Genomic DNA, 20,663 nt, shown 5'->3' on the forward strand with positions numbered 1-20,663 from the left:
TTTTATGTAATGGATGAAATAACCCACCTTATTTAACACCCAGGACGTTACCAGCCACGACAGCGCAGTGTTGAGAACACGTTTTCTGACCTGTAGAAAAATCTGGGAGGGAAAGCTTTTGCCAGGCTGAGAGGTCTGAAGGTTTTTGAATAATCCCAGAAAAGCAGCTGCCTGTTACGTAGCGCTGCAGGCGCGTTTGCAGCAGCTGGCTGGCTGCTTTAAAAAAGAAAACGCATTCCACAAGCATAAACGTACTAAATTTGGGAATTTTCAAGGTGAGGACCAAGAACCGCTCGCAGCAGCCTGAATTTTGTATTGTCAGTGTTGTCCATGAGCTGAAAGCCTTTCAGCCTCCGTATCCTGAAATAAAAGCCCCTTTTCTCTCCTGACTCTCTTCGGGCAGTCCGGTTTGGTCACCAGTAACCGGATCAGTTACCAGTTTGATCACTGGTAACCGCCTGCCCGGCTTTGTGTTAGGGCCATGCCAAGCAGACAGGGTGTTGAGGAACCCTTTGTGGTCACTCACTGGGGTGCCCCGGGTGGTGGCTCCTTTGCCAGCAGCAGGAAACCACAGATGGGTGATGGTCAAGTCAGGGGTCGCAGCCAAAAGCTGGGCAGAGATGGGTTGAGCTACACCATGGAAGAACCTGGCTCGCTTTGCTGATCCAGGGGTACATGAAAGGGCTGGTTCTTTATGAAAGGAACAAATTTGAACTGATTTTTTTTTTTTTTCACAAGGGCACATTGCTGGCTCATGGATAGTTTACTACCCACCAGGACCCCCAGACCCTTCTCCTCAGTAGTGCTATCCAGAAGATCCACCCCTAACCTCTATTGGTGCCTGGGGTTCTTCCTCCCCAGGAGGGAGTCCTGCCCTAAGAGCAAAAGAAATCCTTTTCCTTTTGTTTTGAAGAAAAAAAAGAACCCCAAACCACCCAGGTGGTTAAGTGTAGCTCTGGTCACACCTTCCCAACCTGGGACCCCGCCTCTTACGTCGCTGCAGACAGAAAGGAGCCACGTTGGGTCCCCAGCCTGGTGAGCAGCTTATTTCTAAGCCTAGAGCAAAGCTTGGTGGTACCAGCAGATGTTCTACTCTCTCGGTCCCCTCTGGGACAGACAGGACAAAGCACGGTCTGTGTCACCACCCTTGGGGTCTCCACGTGTTCCTCCATACATTCCCCCAGGCAGAGGGCAGAAGGCAGGGAGGAAAACCAGCACAAACGCTTCACCTCTGGCACCTTCCCAACCAAGGGAGCACTTGGGTGGATGAAGACAAGGGGAGAAGTCCCTTTAAAGCAGCTGGGGAAACCGCACGTGCAAAAAGGAAGAGTAGCACGACCACAAAAATTAATAGGAAAATGAGTAATAGTCCTGCAGTCGGAAGAATCAGGTTGAGGTTCCTCCAAACAAGAGTACCCACAAGATGGATGACCAGCCAGGCACACACGGTGGGTGATCTTCATGCCCCATAACCTTGAGCAACAAGAGAAGGGTGACATAAAGTAACCACCCAGCTGCAAGGCAGACCCTCTCATCTACCAACGTGCCAAGGGATGGAGGAGGTTCTGAAGGGGTGGCCTGGAAAAGGAAGAGGTTCCCTCCTTGGAGGTGGCTCCCTGAGAACTGGAGGCAAAGTGCTCCCATCGCTCCGTGCTGGTGCTCCTCGTGTTGCCTCTTCACACAACGCTCCAGGAGTATGGCAGTTCAGGTCTGTGCACATTCCAATTGCTTTTAAAGAAGGTCTGTGCTTTCATCCAGCCCATAGAGAGACACCTCTGGGCGTCCCTCAGGCTGGGAACATCTCATCCTGCAGGGCTATGAGGTACCTGGGAGGATGGGTCACCCAAGGGTCCCCCAGCCAGGTGTTTCCTAAGAGCACACATAACCTGGGGGTCCTTTGAGCTACTTTGATTTTTCACTTCCAGATATGGAGGTAAAAATGACTTAAGGCTTCAAAAAAACCTAAAAAAATCAACCAAAATAATTTCATTTTATGTTATAACCCCAGTAGCCAAGGGTGCAGTTGAATGTACACGTCTGTCTATACTATATACTGTCCTATAGATGTGTGGCCTCTCGTTAGAGGCACCTGATCACAGACTCACAGCCTCCTGACATTGCTTATACCCAAAGCAGTAACCAGCTGTGGCCAACACCTCACTGGGGACAGTGACAGACCCACAAAGAGTGGCTGCCACATCTCTTCTGAGGATGAGAAGAAGCTGCTGTGGGCTACGTGTCCCACCAGAGCTCTGCTTCGGAGACAGCGTGACTCCCTGCACAGAGGAGAACTTTGTGTCTTGCTTCGGAAAAAAACAAACGAGCCTCTTGAACAAAAAAAAACAACCCCAAGCCTCTTGAGAACTTCTTCCCATCTAGGAACTCTGTGTGGAAGCCTGAAATCTGGAAAGTCAAAGGCTGGGAAATGCCTGCACGGCTCAGCCTCGCTTCCTGCAGCTCAGGAGAACAACAGCAACACACCAACCCCCTGCAGCGCTCCAGGCTGGGGGCAGAGTGGCTGGAGCTGCCTGGCAGAAAAGGACCTGGGGGTGTTGGTCACCTGTGGGCTGGAGATGAGCCAGCAGTGTGCCCAGGTGGCCAAGAAGGCCACCAGCATCCTGGCCTGTGTCAGGAACAGCATGGGGAGTAGGATTTGGGAGGTGCTGGTCCCCCTGGACTGGGCACTGGGGAGGCCCCACCTCGAGGGCTGTGTCCAGTTTTGGGCCTCTTCCCACAAAAAAGCCATTGAGGGGCTGGAGCGGGTCCAGAGAAGGGCAAGGGAGCTGGTGAGGGGTGTGGAGCACAAGTCTTGTGAGGAGAGGCTGAGGGAGCTGGGGGTGTTGAGCCTGGAGAAAAGGAGGCTGAGGGGAGACCTTCTGGCTCTCTCCAACTCCCTGAAAGGAGGGTGTAGCCAGGGGGGGTCGGTCTCTTCTCCCAAGGAACAGGCCATGGGACAAGAGGAAATGGCCTCAAGTTGTGCCAGGGGAGGTTCAGGCTGGAGATTAGGAAAAATTTTTTCACCGAAAGGGTTCTCAGCCATTGGACTGGGCTGCCCAGGGAGGTGGTTGAGGCCCCATCCCTGGAGGTGTTCAAAAGATGGGTTGATGTGGTGCTGGGAGATACAGTTTAGTGATGGTGGTGCTTCTTGTTTGTTGTGTGGGTGTTTATTTTTGTCAAAATTAGGTTGACGGTTGGACAAGATGATCTTTAAGGTCCCTTCCAACCTAGAAGATTCTGGGGTTCTGTGTGAATTGCCTTCCGTTAAGTGACTACACTTTAAAAAAAAAAAAAAAAAAAGTCTGTAGCTGTTGGCGACATTCCTTATGAAGCAGGACCCAGCCTTGCAAAATTTGGGCTCCTGAGGGGAGCCCAAAACAGGCAAGGCCTTTTGCAAGAAAGACTGTGTTTCTGTGCTGCCTCCATCGTGGCCACCAGGGCAATAGAGCTGCAGAGAGCTGGGCCAGGAGAGCTGCTCCTGGAAGCATCTTGGAACAGAAGTGCTATTCGGGTTTGTTCCCCCAGCCGTGAGAGGAAGCCAGCCGTCACCGCAGCTTGGGCCACCATAACATGACAAATGCTCTCGGGAACTTCAAAATCCAGCAGGCTCACAGAATCACAGAATCATGGTGGTTGGAAGGGACCTCAGAGATCATCGAGTCCAACCACAAAAAAAACCCACAAAAAACCAAACAAACAAACAAAAAAAAAAAACAAAAAAACCCCCACACCACCCCAGCACCCCACCACAAACCAGTAATCTTGGGCACTAGAGCATGCCCTGAAGAACCATGTCTACACGTTTCTTAAATACCTCCAGGGATGGTGACTCCACCACCTCCCTGGGCAGCCCATTCCAATGCCTGACAACCCTTTCAGTAAAGAAGTGTTTCCTAATATCCAACCTGAACTTCCCCTGGCGCAACTTGAAGCCGTTACCCCTTGTCCTGACATCTGTAACTTGGGAGAAGAGACCGACCCCCGTCTCTCTACACCCTCCTTTCAGGTACTTGTACAGAGCGATAAGGTCACCCCTCAGTCTCCTCTTCCCCAGACTGAACACCCCCAGCTCCCTCAGCCTCTCCTCGTAAGACTTGTGCTCCAGACCCCTCACAGCCACCTCATCCCCCTCCGAGGACAATATACGCAAAAAGCAAAGCAAGCTTTTTAAAACCAGTGAGACCAGCAAGAGGGTCAGGCATTGCTGATTCCCAACACGAGGTAACCGGTCACATACCTCATACTGATGCAAGTGGAGACCTGTAGGTATCAAACTCCTCTGTTCTCCTCCCTCTGACCCCTCAGGACTCATCTTGTTCCAAGGCATCTTTCTATTCACCAGATAAACACCTTCCCACAGCTCCTTGCTTCCTCCCAGCAACCTCTGGGTTAATGAGCCCAGCCTCGTTAACCTTCCCTACAGCTCACACAGGGGTCATGGGAGTGGCTCAGCTCGTTTGCCTTGCTAGCAGACTGCTAATTAGCAACTCATCAGCTAAAGCAAAGGGGCCCTCCTGCAACTGCTGCTGCTTGCAGACCACCAACCACCCAGGCAGGAGCCTGCAGGTGCTTCTCCAGGCTTGGGTGCCTCTGCCTTGATTTACACCTGCAGCAGATTAAATGGCATCTGGCCCTTTCAAGTTTTATTTCTAGAGCTATAAAGTCATTTCAGCCTCCAGACGTGTTCACATCACAGCCCCAAACACGAGCTGGTGCAAGAGAGTGAGTGTCTTCTTAGGAATGGTGCTGCCACTCATCTCCACGTGATGCTCATTCAACGAAGGCGACTCCACCGCATCCTTGTTTGTATTTCACAGTGCTCCTGGGAGAGTTGCTTGGGGGATTCTGGTGCCACTCAAATTAAAGGGGGAGGAGGGGGGCAGCAAACTCGTGCTAGGTAGAAAAGGCAAGAGCAGCAGCAAGGATCTGGAATAAAAGCTGGAGCCAAATTCTCCTGCTGGTTTCTTTAATGACCAGGGACAAACCCCTGTACCTCCGATTGTCAACAGGGGATGCTGAGCCAGATAAAGGTACGTTTTTGGTCTGATGCTCTGAACTCGGTCATTCACCCAAACTCTTGAAACATCAACGAAACCTTCCTCAGCCCGAGTCACACCCAGACTATTCCCCTTTCCTCCAGGGTTAGTCAGAAAAGCTGTTTGAAAGAGTCAACTGGGCGTGTTTCCACGTGAGTGCGGTCAGTTGTTTCTACCCAAAATGAGATGACATTTCAGAAAGTTAAAGTAATGAAAAAGTTACAAGAGTAGGATATTTTTTTGCTCTAAAGCCCTCAGTTACCACCTCTCCATCGGTGTGGCACCGCTGTCAGGAGTTTTTCCTGGGCTGGTGGGCAGCTCGGCGCCTTTTACACTGAACCCATTTCTTTTGCAGACGTTGAGCTGCTTTTTCTAGTCCTCCTATGCTTCCCCTCTAGGTTACCATTTGGAATCATCAAATGGTTTGGGTTGGAAGGGACCTTCAAGATCATCCAGTTCCAACCCCCTGCCCTGGGCAGGGACACCTCCCACCAGACCAGGTTGCTCCAAGCCCCATCCAGCCTGGCCTTGAACCCCTCCAGGGATGGAGCAGCCACAGCTTCTCTGGGCAACCTCTTCCAGGCTCTCACCACCCTCACAGCAAAGAATTTCTTCCTCGTATCTCATCTAAATCTCCCCTCTTTCAGTTTGAAACCATTACCCCTCCCCTTTGCAAGTGACCACGTGAGTGTGGACTCATCTATAGACCTGCCACCAACGTATGACCTATTTCTCCCCAGTGCAGAGCCCTGCTCAGAACACCAACTCCTAGACAAAGACTCAGGGCTACCTGTCCTCTCTGAGGCCAGCTGCAAGGCTAGAGGACAAGAGCTGTTCCTGCCAGATCTCCAACAAGGAGCAGAGCTGAGTGCACTGGAGAGGTGGCCCAGGTTCTGCAGAGGGGCAGGTTGGTGGTTTCCCAGCTCCTGAAGGCCAGCGTGCAGGAAAAAACCAACAGTGAATGCTGCACACCGAACAAAAAGCCAAAGCCAAGCTCCAGGAAGCCCTTCTGGGGCAAAATGCACCCTTGCAGGAGCGTAAGGAGAGAGGAAGGGAAGGACAAGAGGCGCCCACATCCACATGGGGGTGTGGAGGAACGGGGCCTCTCCAGGCTGACCACTCAGAGGGAACACTCTGACCTCATTTTAGGTCACGTAGGGACCAGCTCCAGCAGCTTTTGCCAGTGCTGAAGAGCATCTGGGACCTGCCAAGAAGGATGGGTTGAAGGAGGATGGAGCCAGACTCTTTCCAGTGTTTCCCAGTGACAGGACGAGGGGCAACGGGCACAAGCTGGACCATGGGAAGTTCCACTCCAATGGGAGGAAGAACTTGTTTGGGGTGAGGGTGGCAGAGCCCTGGCAGAGGCTGCCCAGGGAGGGTGTGGAGTCCCCTTCTCTGGAGATCTTCAAGCCCCACCTGGATGCTCCTGAGTGATGTGCTCTGGGCAGCCCTGCTTTGGCAGGGGAGTTGGACTGGATGGTCTCTAGAAGGTCCCTTCCAACTCTCACAATTCTGTGATTCCATGATTCTCCTTTTGGTGCCTCTCTTATTGCCTCAATTTACAAGGAGGCACAGGAAAATAACCATTGCTATCCCCCCCACCGTTCCCCCAGCAAATCCCTGCGTTTTAGCAAAGCTCTGGTACAGTATTAAAAGTACACTTTATTTTCTGTACAACTCTCATCCAAATTTCCAGGCGCAGGAAGGTCCGCTGTGTCCCCAGGAGAAGTTTGCAGATGGCTCTGTTGCCCCCCGAGACACCTCAGGGGTGTCCAAGGAGGGGCACAAAGCCAGGGCCACCGAAATCAAGTGCTGCCACCGTCTAGGCGTGGGGAGGAGAGAGGGAAGGAGGGAGAAGGGGACGCAGTCCTGCCCTGCCGCTTGGGCCACGGGCGAGTAGAGCCTTGGGCTGCTCCCCGGGGAGCAGAAGAGGCACCCTCAAGTTCACGTCATCGTTCATGCTTGGCGTGGGGGTCTTTGCATTCCACCGCCACCCCGTTCCCGTTCTGCGTCACCTCCTTCCGGCTCCAGTCCTTCTCCAGGTAAAACTCAGCCAGCACGGGGCAGTGGTCCGAAGCCACCCCACCCCAGGACCAGTTATCGGGGATCCAGGGGTTTGTGAGACCTTCTCGCACAACAGCCCAGTGCCCTGCGTTGAAAAAGAAGCGCAGAGAAGAAAGAGAAGTGATGTCTCCCAAATTTGACGCGCGCCGCCAACCTCACCGCAGGCTACAGGACCTCACCAAAAAGCAACCTCACCTGTGAAGACCTTCTTCAAGCTCCGACTGATCCAGATGTTATCCAGAGACTTGGACCCTTGTGGGTTCTTAGTGCTGATGTTGGTGAAGGTGCCGGAAGGGACCAGGTGATGGAACTTCTCCTTTCTCAGGATGTCGTGGTCGCTGCTGTCCGGGGCCTGGTTAAAATCTCCGAGGATGATGACGTCTTTTTCTCCTGGGAAACGGGAAAAAATGGAAATGAATGGGAGGAACGGGCATCCATCGCTTAACTGAAAGAGGGAGAGAGGATTAAATGGAGGAGGAAAAATACAAGCACCAAGCAGCAAGGCTGACTTTACTCTGAATTCCTGCAAGAAACGCTGTTTAAAGCCTTTTTTCACTGGCTATTTACTGATGGCCGTTCTCTTCGTGACAATAAAAAACAGTCAATACACATTTCATGCCCGCATCCAATTATCATCTCATTTATATTGGTGTCCTTTCCTTGCTCTTCATTGTCAGTGACACACTCAAAGACAAGCAGTTCTGGTCTTGTCTTAGAGGGTTTTAGGAATCTGTGACTTTGTAAGCTTATTTTTTTTTTCCTTTTTATGCAAGAACCACACATTAACTTGTCCCGACATTGTCTTTTCATAGATTTGCTGTAAGAGTCAAGGACTTCTCAGAGGATCCCAGGAAAATACAGCCTTGTGTTGGTATATCCCAGAGTCCCAAAAGTGCAGTGCTCATTCTAACCTGCTGCATCTAAGAAAACCCAAGGAACAAGCCCGAGGAGCAGCCTGAGGGCAGAAGATGAGTTCACAAACCACATGGACGTTCCCTGACGACAGGAGCTTTCCGTTGCCTGGCCGACTGCGGGGACACTGCTCAACTTGGGATGCCTTAGATTTTGTCTAGGGCTGATTTTTCCAAGAAACAAAGGGAGTGGCTTGAAATGCTCATTAAAAATTTTCCGTGAATAGAAAATGACCTCCGTTACATTGTCGTGCCAACTCTAACAGAGTGAGAAAAGAAACTCTGGACCCCAATTTCATATCCACAACATGCGCTCCCCTAGCTTCGCAGGGGATGGAGACAGATGGAGACATCCCAGCTGTGGTAAGAGGACAACACAGGAGCCCCAGTGCCCTTCTCAACCCAATGCCAGGAGTGTCTGATAAGACAAACTCAAGAATGCTGATGGCTGATCAGAGATGTTGCTGCGTTACAGCTTGGTACTAGAGAAGTATCCTGGGCTGCATCAAGAGAAGTGTGGCCAGCAGGTCCAGGGAGGTGATTCTGCCCCTCTGCTCTGCTCTGGTGAGACCCCACCTGGAGCACTGTGTCCAGCTCTGGAGTCCTCAGCACAGGAAGGACATGGACCTGTTGGAACGGGTCCAGAATAGGGACACAAAGATGCTCAGAGGGCTGGAGCACCTCTGCTGTGAGGACAGGCTGAGAGAGCTGGGGTTGTTCAGCCTGGAGAAGGCTCCAGGGAGACCTTACAGCCCTGTCCAGTACCTGAAGGGGCTACAGGAGAGATGGGGAGGGACTCTTTGTCAGGGAGTGGAGCCATAGGATGAGGGGTAATGGTTTTAAATTGAAAGAGGGGAGATTTAGATGAGATACCAGAAAGAAATTCTTTGCTGTGAGGGTGGTGAGACACTGGAAGAGGTTGCCCAGAGAAGCTGTGGCTGCCCCATCCCTGGAGGGGTTCAAGGCCAGGCTGGATGGGGCTTGGAGCAACCTGGTCTGGTGGGAGGTGTCCCTGCCCAGGGCAGGGGGTTGGAACTGGATGATCTTGAAGGTCCCTTCCAACTCTAACCATTCTGTGATTCTATGATTCTAAGGAGGAAGATGCTAAAAGGGAGGCAGAAATGCACCAAAAGTCATCCAGAAGCTGACTTTTGAAGAAGAACTACGAGAGCCTGGAAGCTTTATCCTTCCTGGGATTGAAGCCTGGGAGGAGATGGGTTAGATGGACGGATTGCTGGACCGTACCCAGTGCTGATGGATAAACCTCCCCATTTCACTGAATTTCACTGAATTTTTTAGAGTTGGAAGGGACCATAGAGATCATCTAGTCCAACTCCCCTGCTGAAGCAGGATTGCCTAGAGCTTGTCAGAGCATGTTACTCAGGAGCATCCAGGCGGGTCTTGAAAATCTCCAAGGAAGGGGACTCCACACCCTCCCTGGGCAGCCTGTTCCAGGGCTCCGTCACCCTCACCGTGAAGAAGTTTCTCCTCATATTTGAGTGGAACCTCTTATGTTCCAACTTGTGCCCGTTGCCCCTCGTCCTGTCACTGGGAACCACTGAAAAGAGTCTGGCTCCCTCCTCCTTCAACCCACCCTTGAGATACTTGTAGGCGTTGATAAAGTCTCCCCATGTAGTGCTGTTGCTGTAGAAGTAGGAGCCAGGAGAGGGAGAGCAAGTTCAGCAACAAAACCCGTTCCCCTCCTGCCTTGTGCCGCCTGGATGCTGATTTGGGAAAGGGCAGGAGAGCAGAGGGACTGACAGTGTATGAGTTACAAAAATAAATACTTCAAGCCATGCTGCTTGCTGAGACGCAGGGGGGTGATGAAAAGGCAGCAGAACTATTTGTGGTTTCTCTGCCCTTTTCAAGCCACAAATCACATTGGAAATGACAAGAGGTTTAAATGTTACTCTGTTTGTGACAGGGGCCTTCCCATCTTTAAAAGATACAAAAAACCCCAAATCTGAACCTGAGCTGTTTTAAGCTCCCTCATAACTTGAAAAATCAGTGCTTGTCTAATGGGATGGCAGTTCTTGCTGGGAGCTGCTGGTTTTCCATGTATCTTATCGCAAAAACCCAAGATCTCTTGGTTGGCAGGACCAGCAAAGCCTGAAATGTGACTGTGCCATCTTGGTCCTTCAGCAATAATGCTTGTTTCATGGCCCGGGACCACCTCAGCTCCTTCCATGCTTTCAGCTTGGCCATATACGTGGGGAAAGGTCATTCCAGAAACCTCTGGAGCACGTTCTTGGATGGTGGTGGTTGAAAATGAGAGAGGGGACGGGATCTTAACAGAAGTATCTCAATCCCACGCAAAATTTTCTCCCTCCCCTTCTTAAAATACTTAACATTTCTTCTACCAAAATCCTCGAACCTATTTCCTTTAAATGAAAAATCTATGAAAAGAACCATACTCAGAGGTGACAATTTTAACTGACTGCTCCGTTGTGGACAGTTTGGAACTAGCAGAGGGTAGAAGACCCAGGACCTGGAGGTGTGCTCAGGAGGAGGTGAGAAGCCAGTCTGTGGCACGTCCAGGGAGGAAATCACTGCATTCTCCACCCGTTTCAACTTGTGCAAGCAGAATAGCTAAGTGCAAAATCACGACACAGCCTCAAGTTGACAGAGGAAATAGGCTGGGGCACGTCAAAAGAAGCTGAAACCCAATTTGCCATCAAGGGAGGGAAGGGACTGCTTCTGCTCCCCACTCACAGGAGCTTCTGGGGCTCCCCGTGACTGCAAAACACCGGGCAAAAGGCTGGGCAGCCCTGGGCTGAGCAGGAAAAGCAGGTACCACTGATTTTCTAGGTGACCACCACCTTCATTTCCCCTTGTCTCTGCTGGGGGACCCCCGGGAAGATCCAGGCAGGTTTGCTCCCTTCCCTCCTGCTGTTTGATGTCTGTTGGGGTCTCGGGAAGCAGACAAGACACGAAACCGCTGTGCTGTCACACCTGGAGCTGGCAGAGGCAGGAGAAGGGCTGAGAATGAGCCCCATCAGGCTCAAAGCAGCCCCATCCTTCTCAACAGAGGTGAGGAGAAGTCTGGTTTCTCCTTTAGGTGAGGAGAAAGTCACAGAATCACAGAATCTTCTAGGTTGGAAGGGACCTTAAAGATCATCTTGTCCAACCGGCAACCTAATTTTGACAGAAATAGACACCCACACAACAAACAAAAAGCAACCCCATCACTAAACCATATCTCCCAGCACTACATCAACCCGTCTTTTGAACACCTCCAGGGATGGGGCCTCAACCACCTCCCTGGGCAGCCCATCCCAACGTCTGAGAACCCTTTTGGTGAAAAAATTTTTCCTAATATCCAGCCTGAACCTCCCCTGGTGTAACTTGAGGCCATTTCCTCTCGTCCTGTCCAGTCTGTTTGCAAATGCATCTTCAGACTCACCAGTGACTTTGTGGCTCCCACCCAGCAGAGCCAAGGGCTGCTGTAACTCCTCCATGTGCTGCAGCAGCTGAGCACCAGCGGGCCAGCCCCACCAGCTGGGGGACTTCCAAGTGCCAGCAGAAAGCCTGCAGTGTTGGAATCTGCTTTCCTGCAGGAACCAGGAAACCTTCCTTTTCCTCATGGTAGGCCAAAGAAACACCTGCAGGACACTCTCCTTGACTTTCCTGTGGCCCAGATGAGTCTCCTCGGGAATTAAACAGACCCTTAACCCACCAAATCCTTCCTGGAGAGAGTGAGAAGCAGATGATGAGAGGGATGTGATGGTTTATCATCTGCTAAGAGGCTCCCTACCATGTCTCAAAGGTCGAAACCTTTTAAATTGAAAGAGGGGAGAGATTTAGATGAGATACCAGAAAGAAATTCTTTGCTGTGAGGGTGGTGAGAGCCTGGAAGAGGTTGCCCAGAGAAGCTGTGGCTGCCCCATCCCTGGAGGGGTTCAAGGCCAGGCTGGATGGGGCTTGGAGCAACCTGGGCTGGTGGGAGGTGTCCCTGCCCAGGGCAGGGGGTTGGAACTGGATGATCTTGAAGGTCCCTTCCAACTCTAACCATTCTGTGATTCTATGGCTCTATGATTCTAAGCTTAGTGCCCAATGCACAAGTAAACCATGGACTATGGCCAAGCCAGATGGGAGAAGATGACTAAGCCAACACCCTGCTCCACCCTGGGTCCACGCACTACTAGCACATCCAGAATAGTGCCTGTGTGCCACCCGTGGTCACCACAATGAAAATGGACAAGAGGAGTCCTTGAGAGAAGGCAGAAGGGCTGCTGCAGGGAGTTAGCTATGAGCAGCAAACAGCCCCGGCATCTCTGCGGTACTGCTGAAGGGAAAGAAAGAGGGAAAAAATGAAGAAGGACCCACTGGTCTGACGGGGAGACCTTCTGGCTCTCTCCAACTCCCTCAAAGGAGGGTGTAGCCAGGGGGGGTCGGTCTCTTCTCCCAAGGATCAGGCCATGGGACAAGAGGAAATGGCCTCAAGTTGTGCCAGGGGAGGTTCAGATTGGAGATCAGGAAAAATGTTTACATGGACACGGTTATTGCACATTGGCCTGGGCTGCCCAGGGCAGTGGTTGAGGCCCCATCCCTGGAGGGATTGAAAAGCCGGGTTGACCTAGTGCTTAGAGACATGGTTTGGTGATGGTTTTGATCAGAGTGAGGTTGATGGTTGGACTCAATGGTCTGAAAGGTCCCTTCCAACCTGGACAATTCTATGATTCTGCATTACAGGAGACAGTGGGTAGTAACCAGATTCCCTCAGATGCTCACATGCCTCTTGGTAAGAATGAAAGATTAAAAGAGTAGGAGTCTGTTAGAAAATGGGAGCAGAAATTCTGATTTACTGCAGTACCCGCAGATGAATCAGTTCTTATTACCCATATTTTATGGATTGATTTTGGAAGAAATGGAAGGATGGCAGTAATTTTAAGCATGGCATTGATTTTGGCCGGGTACTTCAGTACTTCAAAGTGACACGTGTGCACTACTGCTTGTTTACAAAACAGGAGCTGCATCCCACGAGCTCAGAGGAATCTGAATCGCCTCCTTTGGTGAAAGACTAAGCCAAGAACAAACAGAAAGCTCCAGTCACACGCCTGCCGTACGAAAATAAAAACATGAAATGAAGAGGAGCCCCAAGACTGACAGGCTAAATTTAGACGCGGCAGAAATGCAACCCCATTGACTTCAGAAGAGCTCCACGTCTCTCCGTGTCTCAGGTCAGCCCTTGGGGATTAAACAAACAATCCTTTTGTTTACCTTTAACCTTTTCAGTTTCAAGATACGTAGACGAATACTTAAACCGGTCGCACTTAAAAATAGCTACGACTGACTTCTTGCAGCTCAAAAGGGAAAATAACAGAGCAGGCATAAAAACTGCAAATATCTCTTGGGTTATACAAGAGGGGTATTGATGGTTTCAAGCGACCAACCTTGCTAAACTGGGCCAAGCTGAAAATCACCACGCAAATAACCTTGAAACCCTTTTGCATCTTCCTTAAGCGGTAAATAAAGGGCTGGATTTTTTTCTATCCCTATAAAAAGATCAGCAATATTTTAAATCTGAAACGTGCTGTTCCGCTTCATAGGAAATGGAGTTTCATTTGCAAGCCTCAGAATAAGAAGCAAATTCTCAGCAACGAGGTAAAGAAATACAGCTGGCTATTACATAGCTCAGGTTCGGATCTAAATTCTGGTGTTTCTCATCCTGGTATAAAACCAGAGCAACGTATTTGAATCCCAACACAATTATCCTGGGTATTACACCCAGCAGCATTTGGTCTCTTCTCATTAACAGGCATCTCCTGATTTGTAATGGCTTTTCTGAAGTGCTTCCAATTATCCAAAAGTAAGTATATAGAATCTATTTATTTTGGGGGAAAAAAAAAAAGCCATTAAGCTTTGCTCTGATATCAGGTAGGCGTCATTTCCACGAAGCACTTTAAAACAGGGGCTTATCCCTGGTGTCTTTTCTTCGCTCTTCGACTAGCGTGAAATCAGAAGGAACTTCATTGGCAAAAATAGCCTCAAAGCCAGGAGGATGCCCTGTGCTCTTTGCGTTAATTAGGAGAGATTACAAGACAACGAGCTGAGGAAAAGCCAATTTTCCACACTATGCATCGTTCAGATACAAAATACCAGCAAAGGCAACATAAAGCTGATGAGGATAGTTCTGAAACCTGCACCGAGGTGGATTTTCTTTCTTTTCTTTTCAAATTCCTTTGGATTAGATAAGATGACCAGCGTGTGTGCGGTAGCTGGCAGGGAAAAAAAATACCACACCCCCCCCTACCTTTCAGGGTCTCCTGCAAAGTCTGTGCAAAGGCTGCCAGTTTGTGGCTGTCGTGGTTCTTCCCGGCATTCTCTCCGGGCGAGGGCGGCAGGGCCAGATGAAGGTTGACCAGTGTGAGATCATTCATCCCAACCTGGGGGAGGAAGGAGGAGAAATCAATGCCGTGGAGACAGGGGTTGGGAAGTCACAAAGTAACCCCAGGCTTTGTTCCCAGTACTTTGGGAAGTAAATCTGGGTGCCTAGGACTCCTTCCACTCTGTGTGCGGTGTGTGAGGGCTACAAGAATGATGAGGGGCCTGGAGCATCTCTCTGATGAGGAGAGGCTGAGGGACTTGGGTCTTTTCAGTCTGGAGAAGAGAAGGCTGAGGGGGGATCTGATCAACACCTATAAATACTTCACCTATAAATAATTCAAGGGTGGGTGTCAGGAGGATGGGGCCAGTCTTTCTTCAGTGGTGCCCAGGGACAGGACAAGAAGAAATGGGCACAGACTTGAACATAAGAAGTTCCACCTCAACATGAGGAGGAACTTCTTCACTTTGAGGTGGCAGAGTCCTTGAAGAGGCTGCCCAGGGAGGTGGTGGAGTCTCCTTCTCTGGAGACATTCAGATCCCACCTGGACACGTTCCTGTGGGACCTGCTCTGAGTGGCCCTGCTTTGGCAGGGGGTTGGACTAGATGGTCTCCAGAGGTCCCTTCCAAACCCATGTGATCCTGTGATTCTGTGTTTTGGTTGGCCTTGTTTTTTGGGAGGAAGAGGGGGAAGGTGTTTTGCAGCAGCTCTGTTGGCAATAACCTGTTCCCCAATTCTGGGGAAACGGGTTTGCATAAGCCCACAGGTTCTTTCCACCAGGGTTGCAGAAAGAAGCCGGCTGCTTATGAAAATCAGTTCATGCAAAACCAGTTGTTAATAAGCTAGAAATAATGTTGTGGTCATTACACAGCCTAATTACTACCCCCTTGTGATTAGCCTGGGCTAACCAAGAAACTTAATGTACCTTGAAAGGAGCTGTTGACTTCCTGCAATCTTCTGCTTACTTTCTGGGACTCAACTTGGCACAAGAAACACTCACTCCTAATATTGACCTATTTGCAGTATTATTTAATAAATATTAATATTAATTTATTTATTATTAATGTTTTATGAATGCTCCTCTCAAAGCATTTACCAGAGATGTCGAGTGCCCCAAACTGGATGCTTCTCTCACATCCTGTGGGGTGAAAGGCTCTTTACACTTGGGAACACTTTCCAAAATGCACCATATTCTTCTGGATGGGTTAAGCCTAGCGAAAAAGCTTGAAAATGGAAACTCTGCAGTATGCCAGCAACATCAGACACATTAGCCCAAGTCTCTTAGAAGCACTGTGCCTTCTAGATAGCTAGATCTCTGTTCTGTCTACACTTACCCTTCTCCACTCACAATTTGTGGCACTGACAGGAATCACAGCCCCGTGGCTGGCAGCTGCTGGCTACGCACCTTGGTTCTGCTGTGTTCATTTGGTAGAAGCAGAAGAAGGTGCTTGGTGACTTCTGTCATGCTCTCAGTGGCTGTGGATGCTACTGAAGACCCACCAACCCCAGTGCTGCCCGGTGGCAGGGTTTGCTCCCACAGGAGCTGAGCAAAGGACAGATTCTGGTGCTCTACCATGCCCATAAAGGCTCTATATGGGTATGGTCTCGTGGCCTTGACCTACAATCAAGCTATGAGACAGCGCTGAATTGATGAGATGGGCTACAGCCTCATGCAAATTTTTATCTGTTAGAAGACTGTCTGTCTTTCCAGCTTCTTACCCCGAATTTTTGAATAAGAGCTCAATTCTGCAAGGGCTGGTTGGTGCCAGAGCAGTTACCTTGAAATGTGCAAGATAGGGGTGAGGGTACGAGTGCTTCCCATTGCCGTTCGTCTGTGCACTCTCCTGAAATGAAGCAACCTTCAGTTCAATGCCAGCTGTCGTATCCCAGAGGAAGCCAGAATACTCAACTCCCTGGAATGTTAAATGTTAAAATTAAAAAAATAAAAAAAAAAAAAAAAAAAAAAAAAAAGAAGAGAAAAGCTAGTAGTTAGGAGGTGAAACCAAAAAACATTCTGCCCAAACCCAGCCCCCTAGGTGAAAGTTTTGCCCACAGGTTTCAGTACCACAGTGGTGTACATCACTCCCAGAAGATGTAGAGACAATAAAAGATGATGCAGGTTTGGATCCATGCTTGGTGCCTGCCGAGGGCAGGAAGCCCAACTCCCCGTGCACAAGCACAAAGGAGGATCAGCATCCTGGTCTATCAGCAGGAGCTGAAGAAACAGGTAGAAACACTTCTTTATCTCATCCCAGCTAAAAGCCTCACCAGATGTGGAAGGGACTCCCTGGGCAGCCCCACTGAAGACCGAGCACGTTGAGCTGAAACACATATTGCTCTGCTACTTGCAGCCCCCTGTGCCTGTAAGCTGGCTGTCAGACACCCAGGGAACTTCAGCTCTGTTTGGTCCAGCCAAGGATTTAATAAGCTCTTTTATCTTATAGAGGTGGAGTGTGTTCAGGACCACCACAGGGGTGAAAGGTAAAGATGCTGCCTCTTGTGCACGTGTTTGGGCTGATACGGTCCCTCATTTCCTCCTAGTCCCAGCAAAGCACCTCTGCTGTGAGGACAAGCTGAGAGAGTTGGGGTTGTTCAGCCTGGAGAAGAGAAGGCTCCAGGGAGACCTTATAATGGCCTTCCAGTACCTGAAGGGGCTACAGTAGAGATGGGGAGGGACTCTTGATCAGGGAGTGGAGCCATAGGACAAGGGGAAACAGTTTTAAATTGAAAGAGGGGAGATTTAGATGAGATACCAGAAAGAAATTCTTTGCTGTGAGGGAGGTGAGACCCTGGAAGAGGTTGCCCAGAGAAGCTGTGGCTGCCCCATCCCTGGAGGGGTTCAAGGCCAGGCTGGATGGGGCTTGGAGCAACCTGGTCTGGGGGGAGGGGTCCCTGCCACCAGGGTCCCTTTAAGGTCTTTAAGGTCCCTTCCAACTCTAACCATTCTGTGATTCCTTGAAGGCACTGGATTCCTCTGAGCACGGTCAACAAGGCGGTGGTTTTTTACCCATAGGATTATTTGTCTAACTAACCCTGAGCTCAGTGCCCCGTGGTCTCAGTGGGTGAGTGCTGGGGCTGGCAGTAGATGATGCTGGCACAGTTGTTCCATCTCCTCACGCCGTACGCCATCTCACAGACTTCTGCCACCCGCAAGCTAAAAATATCCAGGCTCCTTCAGCCTCTTGGCGTCAAACCTGGTCTAGGCCTCTCAGCCCTGTCAATCTTCCCCGTCTCTTTCCCAGCTCGAACGTTTCCAGCTCATCTCTCAGCTCCTTTCGGCTCTGCTTTCATCACGCTGCATAGGATTTTTTGATTACTTTGGGATGTGGAATTGGCATTTTCAGAAAGCTGTCTGCCCCGGCTGCACCGGCAGCGGTATCTAATCCAAAGCCTCTACTCCTGTTACTCAGACACCTTTTTCCCTGGTATCATTTGAACGCCCTTACCCTTAGCTAATGGTAGTTAAATCCATCGCAAGAAAGAGTTTTTCCGTTTCAGCTGCAAATGAACCACTGTCACCTGCTCTGCTGACCTCCCGTGAGCCTTGAAAGAAAGTATTAAGGTTGGCTAAAAATCCTTTGGTAGATTCTTTAGGTAGCTCACCTTTAAAACACTGACAAAATTATTCCACCAGTCGGAAGTCTAAAGTCTGAAAGCTGCTACAGGGAAAGATGTGGAAGAATAGACCAGCTGTCAACAGCTGCCTGCTAAAGACACCGGATTTAACAGAAAAACTCTGAGACAGTTCTTAATAATTCTTGGGAAAAAAAGAAAAAGCTGAGGGCACAACTTCATCAACTGTGGAGAGCAGCTCTGAGGAAAAAGACCTGGGAGTCCTGGTGGCCACCAGGGTGACCATGGGCCAGCAATGGGCCCTTGTGGCCAAGAAGGCCAATGGCATCCTGGGGGCATCAGGAAGAGGGTGACCAGCAGATGGAGGGAGGTCATCCTGCCCCTCTGCTCTGCCCTGGGGAGGCCCCATCTGGAGCACTGGGACCAGTTCTGGGCTCCCCAGTTCCAGAAGGACAGGGAACTGCTGGAGAGGGGACAGCAGAGGGATACAAAGATAAGGAGGGGCCTGGAGCATCTCTCTTAGGAGGAAAGGCTGAGGGACTTGGGTCTTTTTAGTCTGGAGAAGAGAAGACTGAGGGGGGATCTGATCAACACCTATAAATACTTCAAGGGTGGGTGTCAGGAGGATGGGGCCAGTCTTTTTTCAGTGGTGCCCAGGGACAGGACAAGAGGGAACGGGCACAAACGTGACCATAAGAAGTTCCATCTAAACACGAGGAGGAACTTCTTCCCTGTGAGGGTGGCAGAGCCCTGGCAGAGGCTGCCCAGGGAGGTGGTGGAGTCTCCTTCTCTGGAGACATTCAAACCCCACCTGGACACGTTCCTGTGCAACCTGCTCTGGGTGGACCTGCTCTGGCAGGGGGTTGGACTGGATGATCTCCAGAGGTCCCTTCCAACCCCATAGCATTCTGTGATTCTGTGAACTGCATCGTGAGAATGATCAGTTCAGCTACAACAAGCTCAAGCCTGAGGAGGTCCTTGCTCTGAAATCTCATTAGAGCCCTTAAAGGGAAAAAAAAAGAGATTTCCTTTGGGAGAATGCGCTTTTGGGCATTGTTAGTGGCGTCCAGCCAGACATAGCTACTTGAATAGCCAAGGGTAGCAGGTGTCACTTCCTTATAAATTGACACCTCACTGCAGTACATATAGATATATATATGCTCCCACAGCAGAAGATGGTGCCTGGGACAGCCCAGTGCAGCACAGTGTGGACTTCAAACGGAGCCGGCAGCACATTTCCAATACCTGCACGGAGCACTTTGGGGAACACAGAAGACAAGCTCCTCTTCCAGATGAGGACAGCAGGCTGCGGGGTCTTCCCTTGCAAACGAGGAAAACGGGCAGCTCTTCCCAACATTGAATCATAGAATCATAGAATTTCCCAGGCCGGAAGGGACCTCCAAAGGCCATCTAGTCCGACCCCCCCGCAGTCAGCAGGGACACCCCCAACTAGACCAGGTTGCCCAGGGCCTCGTCGAGCCTCTCCTTGAATATCTCCAGGGATGGGGCCTCAACCACCTCCCTGGGCAACCTGTTCCAGTGCTCCACCACCCTCACAGTAAAGAACCCCCTTCTAATCTCCAGTCTAAATCTGTTCCCCTCCAGCTTGAAGCCATTGCCCCTCGTCCTGTCACTACAGGCCTTTCTAAACAGGTTCTCCCCAGCCTTCCTGTAGGCTCCCTTCAGGTACTGGAAGGCTGCTATTAGGTCTCCCCGGAGCCTCCTCTTCTCCAGGCTGAACAACCCCAGCTCCCTCAGCCTGTCCTCGTAGCAGAGGTGCTCCATCCCCCTGATCATCCTTGTGGCCCTCCTCTGGACCCTCTCCATCAGGTCTATATCCTTCTTATATTGAGGGCTCCAGACCTGCACACAATACTCCAGGTGAGGTCTCACCAGAAGGAGAACAAGCTAGGGAACAAGCTCAAGCGACTACTACAAAAAAAATTTGCAAGTACTGCAGCCTGCCAGGGGCAAAACCAAGGACTCTTTCCTTCTCCTAACGCGTTGCCTTTCTTCTATGTTTCTACACTGGTTTTATGCACCATACCTCCCCCAAACACACACACCTCCCTCCTTATGAACGTGCCATGGGCTGAGGAAAAACAATTCTTCCCCAAAAATCAACCACACAGTCAAACTGAAAGCTGTAGGAACAGTCACCTTAAAAAAAACAAGAGATGCAAACCTCGCCAAAAAAGATTTGCAAGATGTTTTGCCTTAAACATTCAAAATATGTCCTTGGTTAGAGGGGGGGGGGGGGGGGAGGAAAAAAAAAAAAAAAAAGAGCAAAGGCAAAGTTCAGACTTGGGGATTAATGTACCTTGTGTAGCTGGCCTGAGGGTTTTTCGGAAACAACACCCTTCCAACATCCTCTAGGGCCCTTCCACTTGCGGATGTTTGGCAGCGTCGGCTGGTTCAGCTCCGTACAGAACTGGAGAGAGAGGAAAAGGGGGAGGGGGGGGGAAAAAAAGAAATAAAATGAAAAAGATCAGCTTTGTCGGGGTTTTTTTTTAAAAAAAAAAAAAGTCCTGCAAACTAGAAGCACGGCAGATTGTTAAGACGCGGCGCGTAGTACGGGCTGTGCTCTCTGCCCTCCCTGAAGGCTCGCAGAGGAGCTGGTCTGGGCCATAATCCCAGGCTGACTCATCCCCGGCTGGACATTACTTGGGAGATAAATAAAAATTAAAATAGCTCAGTGCAAATGCTGCCAGGAGAACGCTTCTCCCTCCGACTCTTTTTTTTTTTTTTCCCTTCCCA

General features: G+C 50.3%; 1 protein-coding gene across 1 annotated transcript in view; it reads right to left on the bottom strand.

The window, feature by feature from the left end:
- Positions 1-6,675: 6,675 nt before the first annotated feature.
- The window catches only part of EEPD1 (endonuclease/exonuclease/phosphatase family domain containing 1), an 82,760-nt gene continuing 68,772 nt past the window's right edge, over positions 6,676-20,663 (bottom strand). Inside the window, exons 4-7 of the mRNA XM_014941601.1 lie at positions 16,112-16,246; positions 14,262-14,394; positions 7,293-7,487; positions 6,676-7,182 (exon numbers count right to left, since the gene is read on the bottom strand). Coding sequence (XP_014797087.1) covers positions 6,983-7,182; positions 7,293-7,487; positions 14,262-14,394; positions 16,112-16,246 — 663 coding nt within the window. The 3' untranslated portion in view covers positions 6,676-6,982. The remainder of the gene's footprint in view (positions 7,183-7,292; positions 7,488-14,261; positions 14,395-16,111; positions 16,247-20,663) is intronic.

Source organism: Calidris pugnax, unplaced genomic scaffold (genome assembly GCF_001431845.1).
Source record: "Calidris pugnax isolate Ruff unplaced genomic scaffold, ASM143184v1 scaffold23, whole genome shotgun sequence".
Classification (NCBI taxonomy): domain Eukaryota; kingdom Metazoa; phylum Chordata; class Aves; order Charadriiformes; family Scolopacidae; genus Calidris; species Calidris pugnax.